A 24,016-nucleotide genomic window follows, 5' to 3' on the forward strand; every position below is an offset into this window, starting at 1 on the left:
AGCGAAAGTATGACTGAAATTAATTCATATAGAATAGATCTAGTTATCAAAGCACCATCATAAAATAGATCTCAATTCCTATTTTACACATGGATCTTTCAAAAAAATTATCAGCGATTATTCTGAAGCTTGCTGTTTCCTATTGGTGATAATCCTGCAAGGCTCGCTTTGCTCAGTAGATAATGGTTCCCTGTGGTGTTTCTGAGTGTGACATTTCACAAAGACTGAAGAAGGATAAGTGGGAGACAGCATCAGAGTTGAGGGGATTCTTCTCATCTCTGCATCCATCACCTAATTTTTTGCTTTTAGGCATGTTTGCTGTAGTAATTGGGATTTAGATATGTAGCTTTTTATAAAACAAATACATTGGAATAATCAAGAGACAACCATTACCTACAGCCTTGGGAAGTGGTGATGGAGTGGCCAGCATGAGACTGGCTCCAGAGCTGTGGCAGCTCCAGTAGTTTTGCGTAAAGAAATTAAAAAAACCCCAACACAACCTGCCATCTCTGACAGATGATGCCCCATGAAGAGTAACAGCAGATAAATATAGGAAGGCTTAAACACAAAAATATCAGATGAGCTAGAAAGTCTGGCAGAGGAAAGAAAGTGATACATATTACTGAAGAAATTATAAATACAAGCACAAAGCCCCTGTATGTATTTTACAGGCCATCAAAATTCACAGAGAATAAAGTCACAGAAATGGGATGATCACAAAAACATATGTAACAAGACACGTTTTGTAAGTGGAAAAGACTATACAGCACAACCTATAACATCTGTAAGGAAAAACATCAGGACAAGGATACAAATAAGGAAAAATGGTGAGAGACCAGAAAGATCAAAAGCAACTAGTAAATCATTAATAGGAGGTGTCTTCAGCTTCCACCAATAAAGGTATCGTATGTTGCATAAGGAAAATATTTAAAAAAAAACTTTCCCAACTCCTTGAGGAATCACTACTTTTAACAACCAGTTTCAAGCTTACCCTCCACTAAGCCTGCAGTAACAACCCCTGTTTAGCTGTTAAGCAACAACAATTGTGCTCCATGCAATTCCTGGCAATGTGTCAGTAACTAAGGCTGTTGACCAAGCTTTAAGGACTTGGAAAGCGCTGAGCTGTGGGCAGGTTGGCTGTTTAACTGCCTTTCACAAGGGTGCCAGAACGTGACCTAGAAACCAAGGGATGGTCACCATCCTCACAACACCAGGCAAAAACGAGGCACAAACAGAGCTGAACTCACGGCTCTTATGCTCATGTAGGTTAATTACAACACAAAAAATCATTGCTTCACAGAAAAGTTATCCCCAAAACATCTTCAAAAACCAACTTAAACTGCAGGTGCAACTCTTGATTTTTTATTTTAATAGCGAATAAAGCTCTGCTGTCTGTGCAAGTTACATTTTGTATTTCAATAGTGTAGCTGTGGGTACAAGTACAGTCTAATGGTGTATTGAACAGGATCTCAAACATACAGAACTGCATGCAGAAGCTGCATATACAATAAATCTGACACTTTAAAGACTGTTGTAGAAAATCTGGCCGCCAATGTTAAGCTCCAGACCTATGCAAGCACTTTTGCTGAATTACCACTTGAAAAGGAGCTTTCATAATGTGAGTGCTGACAACTGTGATTAAGGCCTCGCGAGCAGATGCGACCACAATGCAGCTCACTGGTGGTGACTTCATTTGTTTTTTTGAGCAAAATTTCAACATGTAAGCTTAAGATGCTCATGTTCAATAACTACTGCAGCTACAACTGAAAGGCTGTTCTAAGTCAACTTGAGTAACAATAAATCTTACATAATTAAATAAATCTTAATAATTAAATTTTTTTAGGTTTGTGTAAGGTTTCAGTAAAATGGGCTTCAGGAAACATTGCTGCTTTTAAAAATTAAGTTTTAAAAAACAATGCATTAATATACTACTAAGATTTTTAAAGCTTTCCTAATTAAAATCCATCTTTAGTAAAGAAGGCTACTAAATGGACAACTGAATATTTTGTAAAATCTTAAGTGCTCAGTATAACAAAACACAAGACAGATCAACATAAGCTACTGTAATATTTCAAGGAGTTCTGCTATTCTTACATTATGAGAAAGGACCCAGTGCTTGGATTCATTGCTGAAGAAAAAACTTGTGGCATACTCTGCAGTTACTCACTTTCCAAAGTAAGCAGATAAGCATCATAATTATGAGAGCTTTTTTCCCAATCAGAAGTGGATGCATTTCCAATTACACATTATAAATCCATGAGCTGATTCCTACCAGAGGTCTGAAAGCTGAGCTAAATTGTACAAATATTCAAAATGAGAAGCATCAGAATGGCTACGTTTCTGTCTCTCAGCAGGTATCAGAAATAGGAAGCTCTTAAAAAAGACCTCTAGCTGTAAAAGATGACAGAGCAGAAAGCACACTTGCCTTCAAACTGCATTAAAGTAGAAACTGAAAGGGACAGAAGTGCACCACTCTTCATGCCTGTGCACCACACCCCGCTGGCCACAGACTTTTGCCCACCACTGCAGCTGGTGCCTGTCCCCAGTTCCTCTGCACGGGTAGACCAATATTACAAGTGAACAGAGCCTCTTATTGGGGCTACACACTTTTTCAGAATTTACCCCTGAAGAAAATTTTTAGAAGGTGGTTAAGTTAGACATGACAAGTTAGTGTGACCTGAAAGGATGAATTTCAATCCACGCTAAAATTCATAATTAAAACACAGTTCCACAGCCTTATCATCACGCTATTTTCACACTCCAGTAAACCAACACACTTTTTTTTATGCCTGTCAACTTTCACTTCATGGGAGAACTTGGCCTGGAATCACTGCTCTAGACAAAGTAGAGTTTGAAAAGTCTGCTGGTTAGAATTCAATGCTGCTAAATAGGAAAAGTAATATGTAGCAGAAATAATTCTGAAGAAGAGGGAAGTGTAAGATATTTGATTTTGTTCTGCTTGCTCACTTCAGAATGTCAACCACTGCTGGATTTTCAAGTGCTGCAGTGAAAGCACTGGGTCTGCACCTACAGGCTTTGGTTACTACAAAAATGCAGGCAAAAAATCTGCAAACTGCAGGAGGACAGAGCAAATTCATCATTCCCTCCTTTGTTGCCAACTGCAGCCTCCAGAACATCCCAAGAGCAGCAGCACAGCGTCTGGTTTCAGGTAGTGCTTTGTAAATCATTTAAGGAAGATTGAGTGAATATTTTATAAAGTGAAAGGCATTATCAGCGGTGTTGTATCATGAAACAGGTATTTACATTTTTGCTACTAAACACTGCATTTTTAGGAGTAACTCAGACTGCTTTTCATGTTACAAGCTATTCTGGTAAAGAGGTATGTGTGAAGCACTCTGGGTACCTTCTCTACCTTGATCCTTAGTTTGGCTTTTGCCCATATAACATCTACACTCACTATTTCCTTCAGCCTCAAAAAAAGTGCACTGACTCAGCCAGAACAATATCTCTCTTGCTAAGAAAAGATTTAAGCTTTACAAAGCTATACACAATACTTCAATGCCAAGAGAGAGCTTTATATTTTGTGTTAACTTTATTTCTACCAAGCAGAATCCAAATTATTCATTAGCTCTTCTTCCTCTACTGTCTAGTTTAAAGACCAAGTTAAAAGTATTCTTTTTTTCATGTAAATCTGTATACAGAAAGGCTGGCTGGGAAAGGAATTATGAATTAAATTTTGGCAGGTACTTGTTTTTTGTGGGTTTGTTTGTTTGGTTTTGTGTTGGGTTTGTTGGGGGTTTGTTTTGTTTTGTTTTGTTTAACTCCAAGGAGCTTACCTCAAATGTATGAGGTAGCGTAGTAGCCTTTCTTCAGTCTGTTGACTATTTTCTTTATTGACAGTTCTCTTGATTTCTCGTCGCACAGGAACAGAAAAAGTTCTTTGCCGTAGGAATGTTTGATGATTAGCTGGCATTTCTCTCAAGTCATAGATCACCACAAACATCTTCACCACAGTTTTGTTAGGGTTAAATAAGGTCTGGAAAGACAAACAGTTCAATAAAAAACACTCTTTAGAGATGACAAATTTTAAAAAAACCCCAACGAACCTAACCCAAACTCGATCTGCCAAAGTAGTTCCCCATGCACTTGGTTCCCCTGTCACATAGAATCTTCGATGGAAAAACATTGTGAAGTTTTCCTGTTAATCAACACTTCAGCTACTTGCAATTCCCATTTTAAAATATAATGCTAAAAACAATCTATTCTGAATGAAACACTAGTATATGACTACTCTTACTTTGCTAATCTGCATCCCCGTTTTTGTTTATTTTTCCAGTCAGTTTTTTGTCTACACTGTTTTCCAGACACAACACACTCGCAGGAAGCACAGGGCTGGGCTCCACTCTTAAACCTGAAATTATGAATGTGTTACCTTGGATTGGGTTCTTAAAAGAACAGGTCAGTTCATTGATTCTAATGATTGTGATTTACTTTCTGTTTTTATAACAAAATAAAGGGTGGTGTTACAAAATGTAGATACAATTATTCAATCTTAATCGCTTCAGAAGAATTTCAGGATTTGCACTGTGGCCTAATTACTTCCCCATCACTTCTTCAAAGCCACAGTGTCCCCAAGTATTCTGAATCCCCTGTAATTGATTTTAAGTCTCTTCAGAGCACAGATGGGTTCAAAGGTTGGGAGTCTTTTTTATGCCACACACAGATTTCTGTTTTGAATAACTACAGTACCTACAGAGATGCACATTTCCACTGCTAGCTTCATGCTCATCTCCAACAACCTCATCTCCTCTGCATGACTTTCCTGATATTAGTGGTTTCAAGATACCCTTATCTGCTGAGTACGTACCACTTGTATTGTTCCTGAAGGCGGTACCCGATAACCCCTTTTACCAAGGGACTCTAAAGTAATTACACCCTAGGAAAACAAAACAAAACATACATTTAGTTCACAGAGAGATAAACAAATCAAAATGCTCTATTCATGTAATTGTATTTATTTGAAATGCAATCAGTAACGTATAAAAAGTAAAAATAGAGAAGACAATGCATTTAAGATGCAGTTAAAAATCAACAGTAAGGGCCTTACAGATACTTTGGCAGACCATTAAAAGCTGTGCAATAAGGGGTACATTCTCCTCTTGAAACCAGATCCAAGTTTCCACATCTTCTCCACATCAGGGAGCTATGAGGAAACAGAGCTTTCTTTTCAAAGCAGCTGGTAAGTTAAAACAAAAGATTTGTCTCCTCCTTTCCGTTTCTGCATCATCTACGGTCGCACCAATAATACTCCAAATCTCACAGAACTCATTTCTGCTTTTCAAAGGCAGCAGATGCACTTAATCTTCCATTCTAATCCAAACTTCAGGAACAATGACATCTGGTTTTGTACCAGCTGTGATCCCGAGTGCCTCACATGGCGCTGAAATGCTGCTGAGGCCTCCCTCAGGTATTGCCCCAGAGCATGTCTGATCAACCTGCAGGGCACCGCTGTTGTACCCCACTGCTCTGGACTTAAAAAAACCCCACCAAACAAACAACAACAACAAAAAAAAGACCCCAAAGCAGAGAAACTAGCTATACAAACAGGAACAATGTTTCTGATGATGGAGGCACTGCACAAATGCTGTATTAATCCTGGGAGACTCAGCCATAATAGCATATTTAGAGCATGTGAGAAAGCCTGGAACAATGAAACCCAGCTAGGAAAATAAGCAATGCTACTTTAACCATTTGAGGAACATCAGAATCCCTTCACCTCCTGGAAAATCACGTGAAATAATCTAGAAAAATGAAAGCAAAACAACAGATACTTCTTTGCAGTGGTTAAGACATACACAAGTTTCAACTCAAAATTCAAAGCCCTTACTTAAACTCTAAGCAATTTCATTTTCTGAATACTTTTCAAAATCAAAGGTCATAAATATGGTAACTGCTATGAATTTAAAATCTAAATATTGGGATAATCAGATGTTCATTGCTTTACTTAACATGTTTAAACAGACCCTTTACCATATATTAGACAGATAAACACATATGAAAACCTCTGAAAATTGGATCAGTCACCTAGGTAAAACTGAGATTCCTTAATGGGCATTCAGAACAAATCTAGCCTCTAATTCAATGCTGGCACTGTTTGCTTTTTACACTCGTGCTGTCATTGTAGAAATGTGGAACAGAATTAGCACCCAGAGACAGAGAACACAAATATCATGTTGGTGCAAACATCAGCAAACCAGGCAGCTTGTGAGAGTGCCCTGTGTCATGACAGCTCAGATAGTATTTGATTTAAAAGAAAGGGCTGAATAACTTTCCAAAGTCTAAGGTCTCCCTCAGCAATTGTACCTTAGGCTGCACCTAGGCCACTTGGGCAGAGTGGTTAGTTGCCCAGGGCAGCTGCTTGTTGGGACAACAAGATGTATCCCATTAAGTCCACCTATTGCCTCATGGCCTATTTTAAGTTAGATGGATAAATGGAGATGGTGGGGGTTGATCACTGCAGTGCAGAGGAAGACAAATACGTTCAATATCCCAAGATAAGAACAGTTGAATGGAGGGGCAGAGAAATAAAGGAAAAGTACTAGTTTGGGAAAGGAAGGAGAAACAAGAGAACTCCATCACAGGCAGTTGAAAATAACCCAGGTCCCTCCAAATCTTCACTTCCTGAACCTTCTACTCACCAAGCTTTTGTTCTTCACCTCCACATATCAGAATTTATTTAAAATAAATCCAACCACACACTTACCATGTAAGGAGAGGGCGCATTGTCATCTGAAACACTGTAGAATGACACTTCAACTGGCAGAGTCATGTGCGTGGGACAAAAGACTCCACTTGCTCCCACTTCTGCTGTGAAACCCTCCACGACGCCAAGTGGGTCCAAGCGAAAATTCAGGACAGACTCCTGAAAAACAAAACACATAACAGCTTAGCTTGGGAATGCCTCAAATAAAACACAGCAAAAATAGGCAGCAAACAAGGAAACAAGCCTGTATAAGAATTTGGGTCTTTCATAAGATGACCTGCCAAAAATCAACACTAAGGCAAAAATCATGAACGGCGGAACATTTGGTATGATGATAGTGGTTTAAGAGAAAGCATCACCCAAATCCTGTCTTCATCCTACTGAAACTGGTGCAAAAGCCCACGGAGAACTTTACTGCATCAGGATCTATGCACAATTTTTGACATATACTAACTGAAAAAAAAATAACTAGAATCTGTAACTTTCCTCAACATCTTCAACTCCGTATTTCACAAAACAGTACAATAAAACCCGTTAATTCACTAGCTGTTAGTTGCTGTTATTTGACATGCTACATGAAGTGAAGAGCTGGAGATTACACTTCAAAAACATTCTGTTCACTACACTCATTTAACACAGCTTTTGTGACATATTAAGTAGACTTTAAGAGGAAAAATGTAAATCCTTTTTCTAGGTAAGTACATTATAAACATGAACAATTACAGGTTATTAAATCTCATTTAAGGGAACAAAACATCTTCTAACTTGACCATAGTGGGAAATAAAAGCTTAAGCAACTCATTGTATCTGACTCTCTGAAACAGAAGATGTCTGGGGCATGAAAGAAGTGCCTTTACAGCTGGAAATTAAAACAAATTTTATTCAATTTATTTAGGAACTTTTACATTCTAATAAGGCTGGAATTATTCAAAGAAATGTACTTTTAAAAGCAATACAGAAGAATACTAAAAATACCACAAGAATTCTAGAGAATATGCAATACCTCAAAGTTTCCCAGAAGGCTAAGACTTGTTACTGGTGGAGCACTAGAACTTAGAAATGGTTTCCCATGGCTGTCTGGATCATCGTCTCTGTTTATACATTGTTGTGGGCTATTAAAAAAAGACAGAATAAATATAAAGGATAAACACATTTGCTTTTGTCTTCTGGGTATACACAGCTCTAGAAAGAATAATTTACTTAGGGTATTACACAATGCTGTCCTAAAGAAGTAACAGTTGAACACTGCCTGTTAATACTTGAGCAAAACATTTTCTAGTTAACCGAAAAAAATATTTTCACTAGTTTTACATTACAAGGAATAAGGACAATAAAAATGTAACTTGTTCATTAACTCCATTAGCTGGAATCAAAGTATCAGATTATTTTCTCTTGTATGCAGATACTTTTGTCTCATATCCTTAAGTTTCCGACATCAAACTACCATACTAAAAACTGTTTATGTTACATGTAGTAACATATAAAGGGTCATGGCTGGCTCCTTTTAAAAGTTTAGTTTTCTGAACAATTTAAGGCAAAATGCTTAACATGTTCAACACTAAGAACAAAATATAACACAAAAATAACACTGATTTCAAGAAGAATCAAAAATTACTTTCTTTTCTGTTTGAAAATTCAAGTGTATATGACAGCATATCTACCCCTGCATGGGACAGAATTCATTCTGGCAGCAGCTCTCATACCATGGTCATGTCCCAGAGTTGTGCTAACCTGGAAACTCCCAAGGACAACTCAGCTGCCAAGCCTTGTGTCTAAATAAGGATTCTTTTGAACAGCATTTTTTGTCTTTGCTAATGTGCTTTGTTGTTGCATATAGGTATGAACATACATTATGCCTCCCTCAAAATTCTTAATGTTTCTGGTAAATAAAACATACCTTCTTGCAGACAGACATTTCAAGTGCAGCAGTGATGAATCCAGATCAAAGCACCCAGACTGTGTTTTCCTTTGAGGAACCTCAAGAAGGAAAGAAGATGCTAATTTGAAAACTGAACTGCCAGTACAGGCAATTTTGCCAAGTAAGCACATTTTGCCAGGACTTCTCATGACATTACAAAATTATAAAAACAGAGCAGAAGAGAGTAATTTCTGTACATTTTAAACTTAGTGAAGAAAATTCTAGAATTATTAATGATGAGACTGTAAATTCTGATTAACAGGAAGTACCTAAATAAAGACATTCAGGAGGCTGATGTCTCTTGGAACAGTACAGAACATTACTAATAAACAGGCTGTAACAATTTCCATCCAATTTCCCTGAAAATATGACAGCCTTTATAAGCACTAAAGAATAAAGCATATTATGTGTTGATTACAGAATGTCACTACTTCAGTAATTTTAACTGGGACTGCCTGTTTCTTTAAAACTCCCAATAACCCACCAAGAACTGTAACAGTTCCCCAATGTCTGTCTTGTCACAGCAGCTTTGTATCACTAAGTCATTCAGTGACGTCTCTGGTTGCTGAAAAATGTACAGTACAAACTGTTCATAGAAACAAAAGCTTTGGAATAATAGGCAATCAGGTGTTAAAAACTCACACAAAAACTCTTAAATGACAAAATGTTAACTTACACTTAAAATACAAATCTTCAAAATGCTTTTCTTTGTGCTCTAAAATAGCATTAAAGCATTTTTTTCTATGGATTTTTCTAATGCCATCTTTCGTTAATCTTGATCGGATCTCAACAACTACCTCTTTAATATTTTCTTTTCCAAAATTATTGTTCAGCTTCATTTAAGTGTTAACTCTCACTTAAGTGTTAATTTCCACTCAAAAGAGTATTATTCACTGTGACACAAAGTAAGGACAAACACTTCACCTAAGTATTTTGTCAAATTTTATACCATACACAGACATTATAATAACAAAATACTCCCTTTCTCAGTTAAAAGGTAATTTTAACAATAACTTACAGGACTTGAAAGCAGAGGCAGCCCAGTTCTGGGATGAAAAGCCCTGGTTGAAGTTCCATCCAGGGATCGAAAATTATGCTTCCGCCACGTATTTGTGTGTTTTAGAGGTGGTGCCTTCTGTCACCAAAACAAATTTACTCAGGTTATCAATGGGATATTTCAATGGCCCATCATGATAATGCTTGCTGTAACAGAGAAGACTCCTGCCCCAGGTGGATCTGCATCACACCAGCACGTAATGAAACATTCAATATAAATTCCCCTTGACTCAATCTACAACTACACAGACTGCTCACTAAAGATCACATACCATACTCAGACACTGGTGTATTTACAAAAAACCAGGATGCCTAACAACCTATGGAAACTGTCATTTGTAACACTATCAACCACGACCAGACTAAAACCCTGTTCTTCTCAATGTTACACTTATGAAGGTGTAGGGGAGGCACTACTGACCAAGCTACAGAATCACACAAAATCATTTAGGTTGGAAAAGACCTCTAAGATCATCGAGTCCAACCTCTGACTGATCACCTTGTCAACTAGATCATGGCACCGGTCATTTCTTGAGCACCTCCAGGGACAGTGACTCCGTCACCTGCCTGGGGAGTCCATTCCAATGCTTAACCCTTCCTGTGAAGAAATTCTTCCTGAGTTCCTTCAGACCAAGAAGACAATAGTAACATACTGCTTCCTACAAGATCAGCTTAAATCCCTCTTCATATTGGTCTTTAGAAGATATAGGGTACAAGCTATCTGACAGCTACAGGAATTAGTCTCCTCCCCCACGTATTTACCTGTATGTCTGGGTTCTTCTGCCGCTCACACTTTACTACATTGTCTTCTGTAGGTTTCTTCTGAGAAGTGCTTTGAAAATCGAGGCCTGTTGGGTCTTCATTCTCATCATGTGCAGTTTTTGTTTTATCTTGTTTGGTTTTGTTTTTGAAACTGTCATGGTCTTTACTTAAATAATTTTCAATACTAATAAGCTGAGTATTTTGCTCATAAATATTTGGGTTTTTTGAGTCTTTATCTAAACACTTGAGATCATTTTTGTGCAAAGAGTCAGATACCGGCATCACGTTTGCTTTTTTTGTACCTTCAAGTATTCTGCATTTATCTATCTGTAAATTGTTAAAACTGTCTGTGCCATTGTTCTCACAAACAACTGTTCTTTCTTTAAGTTTATTTGTGCAAATCTGTTCATCAATGCTGCTGGAATTTGAACCCTGTTTAACTCTATTGGTTATCTGGTCTTTCTGTGCATAACCAGAATGTATTGTTTCCAATTTATCTGGAAATTCAGACTTATTTTCTTTAATACATGATGATGACGTGTGAATGTTACTAAATGCATGAGAAGTTTTATTTGGAGTCTGATGAAATGCATTTTGGACAGCTTCACTGGGTTTTGCTAAAACCAATTTTCTTCTTGCTTGGAGTTTCAGAGAAGTCTTCGATTCTCCATCAAACCTAGAAGGACTGATGGGAGTATCAGGTGTCTTTGTCCCTGATTTACTGCTGTCTTCTAACAAAGAAAAATTGGATTTAGCAAAAGAAACAGAAGACGGCTCCTTGCCTTTCTTCAGCAAATTTTCATCCTCATAGGTACTTCGGAAAATTTTTGAAGTAACTGGACTCGCCTCGTGCACTTTGAATGGACGTCCAGCAACATGAGAAGTAGCTGGATCACAATGAATCAAGTGTTGGGCAATCCTTGCTATCACCTCCTGCCGCTCCTGGAGCAGAGAATCGATCAGGGGATTACTCTCTCCTGCTGACTGACGGCCACAGTGGTTCATTGGAACACGGGCATCGAGCAGTGTGACCTCTGGTACTGCTCTAGTTTTGCCTTCACCACCATCTTCTTGTATTGCATTGTCTAAGTTGGCAGTAGGAACAGGGGAGGTCTCCTTGCCTTTCCTTGGCAAGTTCTCATCTTCATAAGTACTCCGAAAAGCTTTTGGTGTAGGTGAGATGTTCTCATGTGTGTTGAACGGACGTCCAGCAACAACTGGTGAAGTAGCTGGATCACAGTGAATCAAGTGCTGAGCAATCCTTGCAATGACTTCTTGTCGCTCTTGAAGTAAAGAGCCTATCAAAGGATTGGTTTCTCCTGTGGGCTGATGAGAGCAATGACTATTTGAAACACGGGAATCAACTAGAGAAAAGGATTTCAAAGTTCTGACCGGTGTTTCATGAGACTGTGTCTTACTGTCTGCTGTAGCATTATAGCACTGAACTTTAGACTGCGATGCCCCAAAGTCAGATCCAAGTCTGGTAGATGGATAAAGTTTTAAATTTCTGATAGATGTAGTAAATTCAGGCATCTTTTTTCCATTAAGTAGGCCTTCAGATGTCCTTGTCCACGTCTGTTTCCCACGGAAACACTGCGGACTGGAAGTACTGCCTTGCTGTGCAGCACTGGAGTCACTGTGCTGATGTAACTTGCGCTCCTGCATTCGCTTTTCATAAAAGCTGAGGTTGGTGTGAATACTGCAGGTCAAAACTGGGTAGTTCGATTGTCTGGGCAAGGACTGGACGCTGACTCTCAAGGCCACATTGTGAGAAACATTAGGAACAGGAAAGACATGCTCAGTGGGTGTCTGGGAGAACGTCCATTGCAAGTCCACATCTGCAGCGCTCACCCTGAAACAATACAGAAGGGCATTTACAGAAATTGCTAAATGAAGAGTCTTTAATTATCTACTTCACAACACAAATGTCTAAGAAAAAGCACTAGAGACATCAGCAACTGCTGTACTTTGCAAGGTTTATGAATCCTATAAAACTGCCAAAGTACCAGGCCAACAACATGGCACCTTCTAAAAACAAACAGGAAAACAGGAAAGAAGAATGATTTTGAGACAAGCTGCAACAATCTGCAAACAACAAATGAGTTTTTTCCGTTCTGGGCATACCTGTACAGGATGTTTCGGGGAACAGCACCATGTGAAACACTCAGCCACGCGCTCAGCTGAGAGAAGAAAACAAAGGAGCGAACTGCCAGCAAAAGGGTTTTCTCCTCAATAAATCTATCTCCACTCCTAAGACATTTAAGGAGAAATACATGGACATTGGTCAGAATATTCAGAGAACTATTAGAACTAGAACACTCTCAGATCTTCGGCCGGAAATGAAACACAGCTGAATCAAGCAAAACAATGAAGTTTTGAAGATTTCAGAGCCTGATTTGTTTTTATCCACATTAGAATTTACACCACTTAACATAACAAAAGTTCAATGTATTAAAAGGACAGTTTCCAGCTAGGAGCTTTTCATACTCTGCATTGCACAATGTGCACTGCAGAAAGTCTGAGCGCAGGAAGACTAAAACTGAAGTGCTTAGATTTCACTAGTAAACAGTGGTTTTCTTACATCAGTCCTCATGGCAAAGGGCCAGTTCAAAACTACTAACCCATTACTTTAAGAACTTAAACATGACAAGATTCTTGCAACTATCAGCTAATCCTAATATCCAACTTACTGTCGAGGAACTGGCTCCAAAATCCACCTTTCTAAGAGCAATGCATCTTGTTTGATTGCAGGATCATTTAAATCATTCCCCTCGGTGGTGGGCCCTTCATCGCTATAGCAACAGTCTGGAAGTAGCATCACTTCTACCATGATTGGAATATTGTTCTTCCACAGTAGCATAACCTCTGATCTGGTTCGCCTGGCCTGACGACACTGAGGGAAAGAAAAATGTCAACATACACAAGCCATAAAAATACTAGCCAGATTTAAATCTAATTTAAAAGCATATTCCAAAGTCCTAGAAAAGGGTAAGGGTTGAATTGTGTAAATCAGGCTCCACCAAATCAGAGATAGGATGCCAGAGCTATTAAATGAAAAATAATTAACAAATCTTTCACGGCTGCCATTTGAGCAACTTCTGCAGAAAATTAAAAAAGCTCATAAAAATACATTTCCCCAACCACTACACTTTGCTACCTTGTAGCTTTCTCTCCACAAGGCATCTTCTTGGATAGACACACTCAAGCAGTATCTTTATAAATTCTGTCTTAGAGCAGGCTAACTTCTGCATGAATATAACTCAAATTCCCACAGGACTTAAGAACTTTTATTTGAGAGATGGGATGCTCCAACCTTACTCCCAAACAAACTGGCTAGATTTGATGTGCTTGTGTTTTTTGGATCACTAACTTTTCAAGAACACCTAGAAAAGCAAAAAGTTAGGCAAGTCAGCCTACATTTTCTCCAAAGAAACCCCAGACCAAGAATGCTAAGTATAGCACTTGCCATTTGCATAATAAAGACTCAAATAGGTACTGCATTCAGGTAGTCGTGCAGAATTTCATGTTCAAGGATAAAAGGCTTAATGATCTCTCATTTTCAGGACAGATCTATTATTAGTAGGATACTGAATTACATACTCCTTTAAATGCAGGACTGACAGAAAGCAGTTGTTGCTCATGTTTAACTGTGAGTGCACTCTGGGGTTCTGGCTGACTTTAACCAAGGATGCACACCAGGACACTTGAAATGGGTCCCACCATACCTGGGCCAGTTTGTCGCTGCATTCATGCTTAGTTGTTGGTGGCTGACTCGACTGTGCTGGGGGGCAGTGAAAGCCCTCTGTCCTGCCCTTGATGGAATACTCTGGTGTCCGACCTTCCGTGATCAACAGGGCCAAGGATACCAGGAACTCCTCAGCTTCATACTCAAAGTATTCATCCAAAGTATCTGCCATTTCAAAAAGACAAAAATTAATGACATCTGCTGTATAACAAGCTTTCAGCTGTTGGCTGACCCTGCAGTTTGTTTCAATTTACACTTAAAATGAGAGAGGGAAATGGATCTTTTTATCAGACTGGCTTCACTCCCCATAAAGCCCACCACCCCCTGCTCTACCACCACAAAGCAACTTTCTTCATCTCATAACGTTGTCACTACAAGCAAAGTTCGAAATACTCTAAAGAAAGCTTCATGTAACTGGTCAATGCACCACATTTCAGCAGAGCTGAGAAACAACCGTTTGTGTTTCCACAGCTTCTCTAGAAGACAAAAGGTTTCCTGGGCTCTAGTGGGATGAGAGTATGAATTGCCATTGTTAGTATCATGTGACAGATGGAAAGAGAAGGCACAATATATAATAAAATAGATTAAAAATTTAAGAACAAAAAAAAAGAAATATTTACTTCTATTAGAGAAAAAGTGGGACACAGTGTTCTTTAAGATTTTTACTGCGAGTCCCTCCTGCTGAGAGCAAGGCTTACTTCAGAGGTCCATTTTTAGTTACCATTAACACACAGGAAATGTTCCCAAGAAACATACGGGGGTATTCATTGTTTTGTACCATGGTCAGTGTAAACTTGTGCAAAGAATTAAAACTCAACAAGTCTCTGTAGACAAAGCAGCAGCTGGCAATGCTCTTCATGAAGAACCCTGGCACACTCAGTTCCTGCAGTTAGGATGCACCATTTTATGTGTGAAGGGTGTTTTGTAGAGCACCCTTCTCCTCCTCCTCCCTCATCACGAGGATGTCAGACATCATTCAAGAAGATTTAAGTACAACCAGATCATGTCGTTCTCCTCTCTGCTTTGAAACACTTCAAGCTTCAAAATTATTTAATTACTGAAGAGGTTACAGAAAACTCTTTTCCAAGGAAGCTAAAATACATTAACTTCAAAGTCTATTTTAAGAGCAGCAAAGAAAAGCAGGTGGAGGCAAGGCTGCCAGCAATTCTTTACCTTTATTTTTATGCTCTGGGGGAACAAAAGCACATGACATCTTCACAACTTTAGCTTAAATGTCCTATATCATCCACCAAAACAAAACTGCCACAGGGACAGAGTTAATTTCTATTCGTGTTTCAATTGCCATGAACAAAATACCTTTCAGAAGTGTTTTTTGTCTTGGCTCCCTAACAGCAGAGCATTTGGCAAACATTGCAGGGCAGACTTGAGAGATCCACACAAGAATGGATGCATGAAACAAAAGCTCCAATTAAATGTGCAATTATCTGCATATGCAAATTGTAAAGTGTGTAAAACCAGATTTTGCATGTACATATTTGCCTAGCCCAGGCTTGTACACCATGGACCCCAGGGCTTACAGCCTATTTTGAGGGATCTACTTAAGGTAAATAAGAGAAATCAGCCCACTGCCAAGGAACTCTGTTCATTGCACAGGAACCCTCATCTTTACTGACTCTTTTTTTCCCTCCTTTCTACAGGAATGCACTTACAGAGCTGCTCTGGGTGGCAGGGACAGTCTGTAACTAGACGCAGCCAAGGGTAGGGCACTCCTGACCCACACTGCACGTGCCACATCTGCACCCACACATCCATGAAAAGGTGCCAGGTGCTGAAGAACAGGGTGCTTCCAGGACAATTCATCTGGACACCACCTGCCCTCAGGCAGAAGAAAAGCCAAGGGACAGATGAATTATCCTGGAGGACCCCATAAGGCATGTGAACAACACATTAATTCATCTGGCATAAGTTAAAATGGTCTTTCCCCTGACGGGTGGCAGAAAATGACTAATAAAGGGTGCATGAAAGATTAAAGGAATGGTAAATAACAGAGATGACAACACTTAGGCAGTGATATGAGTCAACTACAAAATTAGACACCTGCCATTTTTTTTTTTCGGCTGAAAGTCTGGTGAACAATAGGCAAGTCATACCTGGGAATAGGAAAAAGGAATTTGGGAAGACTCTGAAAAGGATTTGGATATACAACAGACAAAGAAATAGTAAATGAAGCATTATCTCACTGCTAAAATGATCTTTTTATGTCCAAAGGCCATGGTAATTTCAAGAAAGCCAGAGCAGGAAGGATTGTTACTGGAGTATTTTCCCTACTCTGACACAGAAATTCCAAAAATCTAGAAAGTGTTCAACAAAATCTAGAAAGTGTTCAAATTAAACAAGAATTGTCTCATGCCTAGCAGACTAAACAAAGCTAATTCATCCTTAAGAAAATATGCAAGAAGAGTTCTTTCTAGTCAAAATATGTAAAATCATCTACGGTTTTTAAGAAAAAAGTATAGAGTGTGATCAAGATCTGCATGTGCACAGTAAGATGTAATACCTGAAAATTTACACTGAAGAATTTTAAATGGCAAATAACAGTGAAATAAACATGCCCTTTAATTAAGAGCAGTTTGCCATGTGAAGCAGTAGACCTTCTATTATTTAGCTCTCTTTTTAAAAAGATGATTCATATGTTATCGAAATCTTCTGGACTTGGCACAAATTGATAGATAAATCCTATGGCCTGAGTGCTTGTGCTGAGCAGGTTAGATTTAGGTAAAAAACCCACCCCTTTTTTGCATTAAAAACCATCTGATACCAAAGCTTATATTGCACACTTGAAGTGCTCGGTGTCTTCACAGATATATATCACAAGTTGGTACAACAAGCCATAGACAGTTTAAGCATGTCCAGATGCAAGTTCCAGTGAATACTAAATAAGCCAGATCTAGTGAATAGAGCAGGGTACATAAATCTGAAATGATCATCGCTCCAGATTCAGATTACATACACAATATTACTTTATGGAAACAGATAAAACTTGCTTCTAAGTTCAATTTGCAAATACTGCCTCTGTTCCTGTATCAGACCTATCATTTCAGAAGCACCCAGTTTCTTGCCTTAAGGATGGAAGAGAAGACCCAACTAGAGAGACATTTATATATTTATATTGGCTGCAGTTACAAAAACACCACATTGTTTCAAAATAAAAACTGCATTCACATTAAAGGGTGATAAACAGCAAGTTTATCTGAACTAGGAAAAGCTACTGTTTTCATAACAGCATTCTAAAGACAGGGCCAGCACTGTAAAATCATGTCAGCAATGTAACAGACCAGTTATTTGATCTAGACTTTTAAAAAAAAAAAAAAAAAGAAAGCACAAACAGCAGTAGATATTGAGGAAATATATTCTCCTATAAACTTGATGCGGCATAGTTTTTTTTTTTAACTCCATTAGATCCCTACATCATTTAGGAACTTCTAAGAGTTTTCATAAATAAAAAATCTTGTGACTATTGAGAAGCCTGGTAATTGTTCCTATACAACAGACAGAGATGATGCAAGTTGATGTAATTGAGGACAAGGGTGGAAAGACATTTATAGAAACAGCAAACTCAGTGTTCAGTTAAAAAAGTCTTACTCTGTGTGTGCTGCAACTGCTTGGTTTTGTGTATGAATCAGCCCCAAGATACATCATATATTGTGTATAGAATAACCTCAATCCTATAACTTGACTATAAAATATGAGTTATTCTGCTTCATCTCTAGCAATGGAACATACAAGTATATAGCATAAAATATGCATCCCAGCAGTGTTTGCGGTTTATTCCCCTTAAAATAGAAAAAAATCCAGTTACTAGTCACAAGTACATAGGAATTAAAGTAATAAGGTGCTATAGCCCTTTAATCAATACATTGAAACTAAAGTTTATTGACTGGGTGGTCACAAGAGATAGCAGCAGATGTCAGAGTACTCTAGGAGGAAAAAGGAGAAAACTATAAATTTAGACTGAAGCTACTATACACAGACCAAAGTGTAGAACACTGGAGAACTGAAACCTGAAGGCACATCCTTTTGTCTTCTTTTGCCATACCAACCTCAACAAAGACTGATTTTCTACACCTTCTGGACAAACAGAAAAGTCCATTTAACCAGAGATGTCAAAGAGAGTCTTCAATCCCTGTCCTCCCCCATCCACTACACACAGGTACATAAGCACTGGAATAAAGAATACTCACAATTCACTCCCACCCCTTCCCCCCGACAAAAATTAAATTGGCTCACATCCTGAAACATCAATTAAAGTTAGTTATGTGGTAGTAGGGATTCACAAATCCACTTAACTGTAACCCAAGGACTCTCCTAAAACTTCAGTTAATCCATTTATGCCCAGCTGACTCCTTTCCCAACTAGGTCACACTAGTGCAGACCAACTCCCTTCCCTTTCCTATTACAGCATTTTCTGTAGTAATTACAGAAAATGTTTTCCTGAAATACGTGTATTAGAAAAGCATTTAATCTGTTCTCTAGGCTTAGGCAGGAAACAAAGACATTTGGTATCATGTAACCCATTGTGCTCCAGGTGCCATCAGAAGACACATTTGGAAGCTGCTGCCTTGTCCTGCCTGGGGACAGCAAGGCACTGAATGGCCCCAGCAGAGCCTCCCCTGCCCTGTGCCACCCTCCCATCATGACCAGGCAGTGATACAACTGCAGCCTTTCTTATTTGCTTGTCCCAGCACCTTTCATACTGCACTGCTCACCACAACTGTCCACCAAGCTCATCCTCTCCTCAGAAAAAGAGCTCATTTTTGTAAAGTGCCTTTCTTCAAAGAAAGGCAAATTTGTTCAACTCGAAGTATCCATTACTCCTCACCTTCCCCAGTTGAGGGCTAATTTCTTCAAGAGTTCATGAAACAACTAAAAATTTCCTTTGAATATGTTCTGTAACAGTCCAGACCTTTTTTAAAAGACTTTAGGTACCCATAACAAATTTTGAAGGCCACCAATTTAAAGTAATCACATTTCTATTTCACTTCTTAGGAAGTTGAAACCTAGTAAGCAAAACAAAATATGGACTGCATGGTGTAGGCTGTTGGGATTCCTAGCTGATGCAAGCCCTGCTCCTGCTCTACCCTGGCTGTCCAGTGGGCTCTGTGGCACAGTTGCCGACATCTGCTCTCTGGTTCCTTTTTGAGAGACTAAAAGCATGGCTTAAGTACTTGGATCTTATTTTTTGTACTTGTAGTACAGGCAGTCCATAAGGACACACTTCAGTCCGAGAGTCCCATGGCAGGAGAGTCAGGTACACTCAGTCAGGGACTGCACCATCAGCATCCAGAACCCATCACAACCTAGCAAAGGCACTGCTCTGCACTGAAAAAATTACAGCAGAAGCTCTTCTCCCAAAACAGTCAATTCTGAACAAGTTTTAGTATCTTCCTATTCCAAAAAATAGGTTAAAGGTAGTTCCACATTTAAAGAGTAAGGCAGGGATTCAAGAAACTACTGTAAAGGAAATGAAACACAATGTAAACGTTTGACTAACAGCTTCTCTTCTGGAATTAGAAACACCTACGGATGCTTTGGTTAACTAATTCCATGTTGTGCTTCACTTCAAAAGAAAGTTGCCCTTGAATCCCCCAAATTCATGATTCTCTAAATGAGCAGTCATGTTGTGTCTGCATATTATAAACCCATAATTATATCTGAAGTCACACGCTTCAAAAGCTTTGCAATATTAACAGTTTAGGTTTAATTTAAGCTATCAAGAGTTAAAAGTCATGAGATGGCCTACTTGTTTCAAGAAACGAGCTATTAGCTACTTAAACTCAAGCAATGAATTCAAATGTAATGAACTGGTTACTCACCTTAACTTAGGAAAAATCCTATACAGATATTTTTTTTTTACCCACATTGACAACTGTCTCACATTCCTATGGCTCAAGATCTTTGAGCCTGGGGACAGTCATTGTGAAAACACGAGGAGAGCAGCACAGTACTTCATCTTACTGTTACTGTCTCCTTACTTTTTCCAGGGTACCAAACTGAACCACTACGTGATTATCGAAGCATTTCAGCTGTAGGCAGAAAACGGCAGCACAGGAATTTGTATTAGAACAGATGCATACCTGCTATTCAAAGAAAATAACAGTATATGCTATAAAAAGTTGCTGGATCTACATAGTTTCATGTAGAACAGGAAGAAATTCACCCACTTTTGCGCCGTTATGCCAGTTTATAACTAGAAAAACAAAACAAAGCACACCATCTTATAAGTCAGGGGGGAGTTTTAAAAATCAAGACACAGCTATGTGGCAGCTGATGAAGTTACTCCAGAGTTTCAGAGCAGTAAGAATCAATCAGTGCCATCAGCTGCACTCCAGGGTGCAGTGCTGCAGTAACTCCCCTGGTACGTGTGTATCCTTCCTATCTACTGCACGTTCCTGCTGGACACCTCTCACAGCATCCAGAGCTAATCTCGAGGCAGTTTTACTGTAAATAAAGAGAGACTGGTCTTAGAAATGGGCTGGGAGAAAGTAAAAGTACAATTCACATTTTACTAAAACTCATTCAAGTTCAAAGAGCTTAATAATTAAATCCAGTTACATTCATTTAAAGCCTAAGTTCCCTGCAGTCACCTCAGAAACTACAGCTCTCTCCAGAGTGTAAAAGGCAGATTGTTAAACTGATCTGGGTGTTCCCATCTTGCTTCCTGCGTTTTGGCTGACATCCTATTTTGCCATCACCATACTGCTTACTGAGTCACTTCTCTTCTTCCAACTGTAGCTTTCTATTTTTACCTAAGCAACAACAGTTTAACGTGCTTCTTCTGATTTGTGGGCATTAAACCAGATTCTAAATCCAATATTTGCATTTTTGTCAGGGAAACTGGTTTTATTTTCTCCTAACTGGACAAAGAAAAGGAGTATGTAAGAATCACAGATTGTGAAGTAGGTCAATCATTACAATTTCAACATCTGTATTTAGTACAAGGAAAGCAGTACCTGAAAACATGAACTTTGAGGCTTGTTTCATACCTCGGGTCACCAAAAGTCAGAAGAGAACATGAATATTCTAAAATACAACTGTCCCACTTTATCCTGACATGGGTATATAAGTGCTGAAATGTTGGTATAAAGCTGTAAGATTATCTGCTGCAATCTTTAGCATTTTAAATAGAATAGAAATATAGAATAGAAATGTTCTGTTGGGGGAACAGAACATTTATTTTTTGCTGATCCCTAAACTAAAGGTTGTATTTGTACCAACGTGCTATAACTGGACAGGCCCTGAAAGCAAAGAGGACTTGGCTCAGCTAATGCCCTTACTTAACCAATTTTCTGTTTTCCTTTAGATTACAGTTTCCTACATTGTGATTACATTAAATGTGACTACACAAAAAAATCTGAAGTTGCACTAGAATGAAACAAAGACGCCTATCAGGAGCAGACCAATTAATTTGTATTCATTCTTGTCTAGCTTTTTACATTTTCCCTTACTTAGCTGATGCCTCTGCCTAAATTAGACTGTGTTTGAACAAACTGCCTGACTTGATAAACCTACCTGAACCAAAAAAAAAAAAAAATTAAATCCCAACAAAGCAATAGGATTTCTAATTCTGCTACTCAAAACTATTTTTCAGGTATTTCTGTTAATTTCCAAAAGAAAATAATTAGAGAAAACATCTTTTTTTGAATTAGTATGTGGCTCTCAGTATAGAACAGACACTCGGCTGTAATTGGAAGGGAATAAAGGATTTATATTTAGCCTTCACTCACCACCAATGCAATGATTTATCACCCTTGTAAATATGCTGATATAAATTTTGCAGAATTATATTGCAAACAAATTACTGAAGTGCTCCTGTTTTAAATCCCACCCTAGTTCACAGGAGGGAGCAAGGGCAAGGTGGAGCTCAGCCCTAGGGCAGCTTCACAGGCACTGGCACCACAGTGTGAAACCACATCCAAGAAGGTCAGTTTGGGGGGCTGAAGGAGCCAGGTGCCACCCTGGAACAGAAAACAGAGCACACCTGAGCTTACAGAATATGTGAACGTTTCTTCCTAACAAGTTTTCTGGGAAAACTACTAACAATATTTATATTAAAATAGAGATTTTCCAATATGAATCTTCTACATGTATATGTTTATGTTTTTTCCATACTTCCTTCACTGATGTTGAGGACTTTCATAAAGGCTTCCCCAGCCAAAGGAACTTTGGAGATGACAGTGATGACCATCTTCACTATGGCTACTCATTAACTCAAGAACAAGCTTAGCAGCAACTACATGGCTAAGACACACAGCCTGAAGGCTTTCATCAACTCACTAAACTTTATGTTTGCTCTAAATATCATACTGCAGTGGCTCTAAAGCTGCTGCTTTCTTTCCAAAGGAAACCAAACATGAATTTACACTGAAAAAGCACAAATATTTAGTTAAGCCTCATCTCTTTCTGAAGGCATATCATCCATATGACAGTTGCAGCACTGAATTAGGAAGTATAACTCTATTTGGAAGCCAAGGCATCCCTCCCATTAAACAGGTTGATGGCAGCTCTGCATTAAATTCCAGCTGTGATAGCATTTTTATAATACATAAATAAAAGTGTGTGCCAGAAATTTTATTTGAGGCCCTAAACACAATACAATTCAGGATGACACACATAAGTTTCCACTTTAATTTGTTTAACAATCCAGCTTGACAAAGATTCAACTATTTGCAGACTTCTGTAATATTTTACACAAAGATTGGTTTAAAGATGGAAAGCAGTAATTTGTGATAATAAATCACTTTCAGATGTTACTAGAAAACAACAAAGACCTATTTAAAAATCCTACAGTAGGTATTTCAATGCTTATGACAGCAGCCCTCTACATAAAACACAACATGTTTTCATCTTTTGCTGACCAGATTTTTGCTAAAGTATTACTCAGTTTATCCCTCTGTAGCTTATCATTTTCACAACAGACACGAGTACCTTTGGGAAGAGCATTCATAGGGATGTAGGGTTACACGGGCCAAAAAATGCTGGTTTCTAAAATTTCCGCACTAACACCAAGAATTTTTCTCTTTGGGGTATTTCATGCTTTATCTCCTCACCTTAAATATTTATTGTGCTTAGAAACTTTGACAATATACTTTCAAGTGTTCTTGTGCTTATTTTTCCATTAATACTGATAAAATAACACTTCTGAGGAGGACTGTGAAGTAGACTTCAGCTGTCAAAAGGATTTTCAGCAAATGATTTTGGAAGAGTCATTAAGGGCCTGACAAAACTCCGGTGGGAGCACAAAAAACTCACTGGGAAAGGCCAGCTACACCATATGTGCACAGGTTCCACTCTGGTTTACAGCCACCAGGCACAAACTGGAATTCTTCTTCCATAAAACTGCTGCAAGAAAAGTAACTGTTACATCATGTGCTCTTTGCTTCAGACCATAGATGGACTTCTTGGAAAATAAACCAGAGAGAATTTGAAAAGTGTTATTTGAGAGTACTGACTCATTTTTGGGTGGAATCAGCAGGGATGCCACAGCCACTGGAGTCAAGGAAACCCCCTAAAAAAAGTACCACGTTGACTTACGGGATCACCCATTATGGAAACCTTTCACTAAGCACTCAGCCCTCAACACAGTATTGTTGTCAAGGCAAGTGAGGTTTTATAAGTACCAAAATGCTCAGCCTTCCACACACTCCAAAAACTTTCAAAAGCAGTAGTCAAACACTCTCATCTTCCCACTATGGTCAGGTGCCCAAACTATGGGTTTTGATAACCATACTACTGAGGAAGCTCTTGTATATTGAAAATCTCCTCAAAGATACCTACCAGTATCTATTTTTAA

The 24,016-nt window shown here is 38.6% G+C and overlaps 1 protein-coding gene across 1 annotated transcript in view; it reads right to left on the bottom strand.

Moving 5' to 3' along the window:
- Window positions 1-24,016, bottom strand: part of FAM214A (family with sequence similarity 214 member A) — a 48,601-nt gene that overhangs the window by 3,806 nt on the left and 20,779 nt on the right. Inside the window, exons 2-11 of the mRNA XM_017805038.1 lie at window positions 14,186-14,370; window positions 13,151-13,353; window positions 12,585-12,710; window positions 10,461-12,312; window positions 9,661-9,777; window positions 8,622-8,701; window positions 7,728-7,836; window positions 6,725-6,883; window positions 4,829-4,897; window positions 3,798-3,997 (exon numbers count right to left, since the gene is read on the bottom strand). Coding sequence (XP_017660527.1) covers window positions 3,798-3,997; window positions 4,829-4,897; window positions 6,725-6,883; window positions 7,728-7,836; window positions 8,622-8,701; window positions 9,661-9,777; window positions 10,461-12,312; window positions 12,585-12,710; window positions 13,151-13,353; window positions 14,186-14,370 — 3,100 coding nt within the window. The remainder of the gene's footprint in view (window positions 1-3,797; window positions 3,998-4,828; window positions 4,898-6,724; window positions 6,884-7,727; window positions 7,837-8,621; window positions 8,702-9,660; window positions 9,778-10,460; window positions 12,313-12,584; window positions 12,711-13,150; window positions 13,354-14,185; window positions 14,371-24,016) is intronic.

The sequence above is a fragment of the Lepidothrix coronata genome, unplaced genomic scaffold (genome assembly GCF_001604755.1).
Source record: "Lepidothrix coronata isolate B3197 unplaced genomic scaffold, Lepidothrix_coronata-1.0 Scaffold11, whole genome shotgun sequence".
NCBI classification, from domain to species: domain Eukaryota; kingdom Metazoa; phylum Chordata; class Aves; order Passeriformes; family Pipridae; genus Lepidothrix; species Lepidothrix coronata.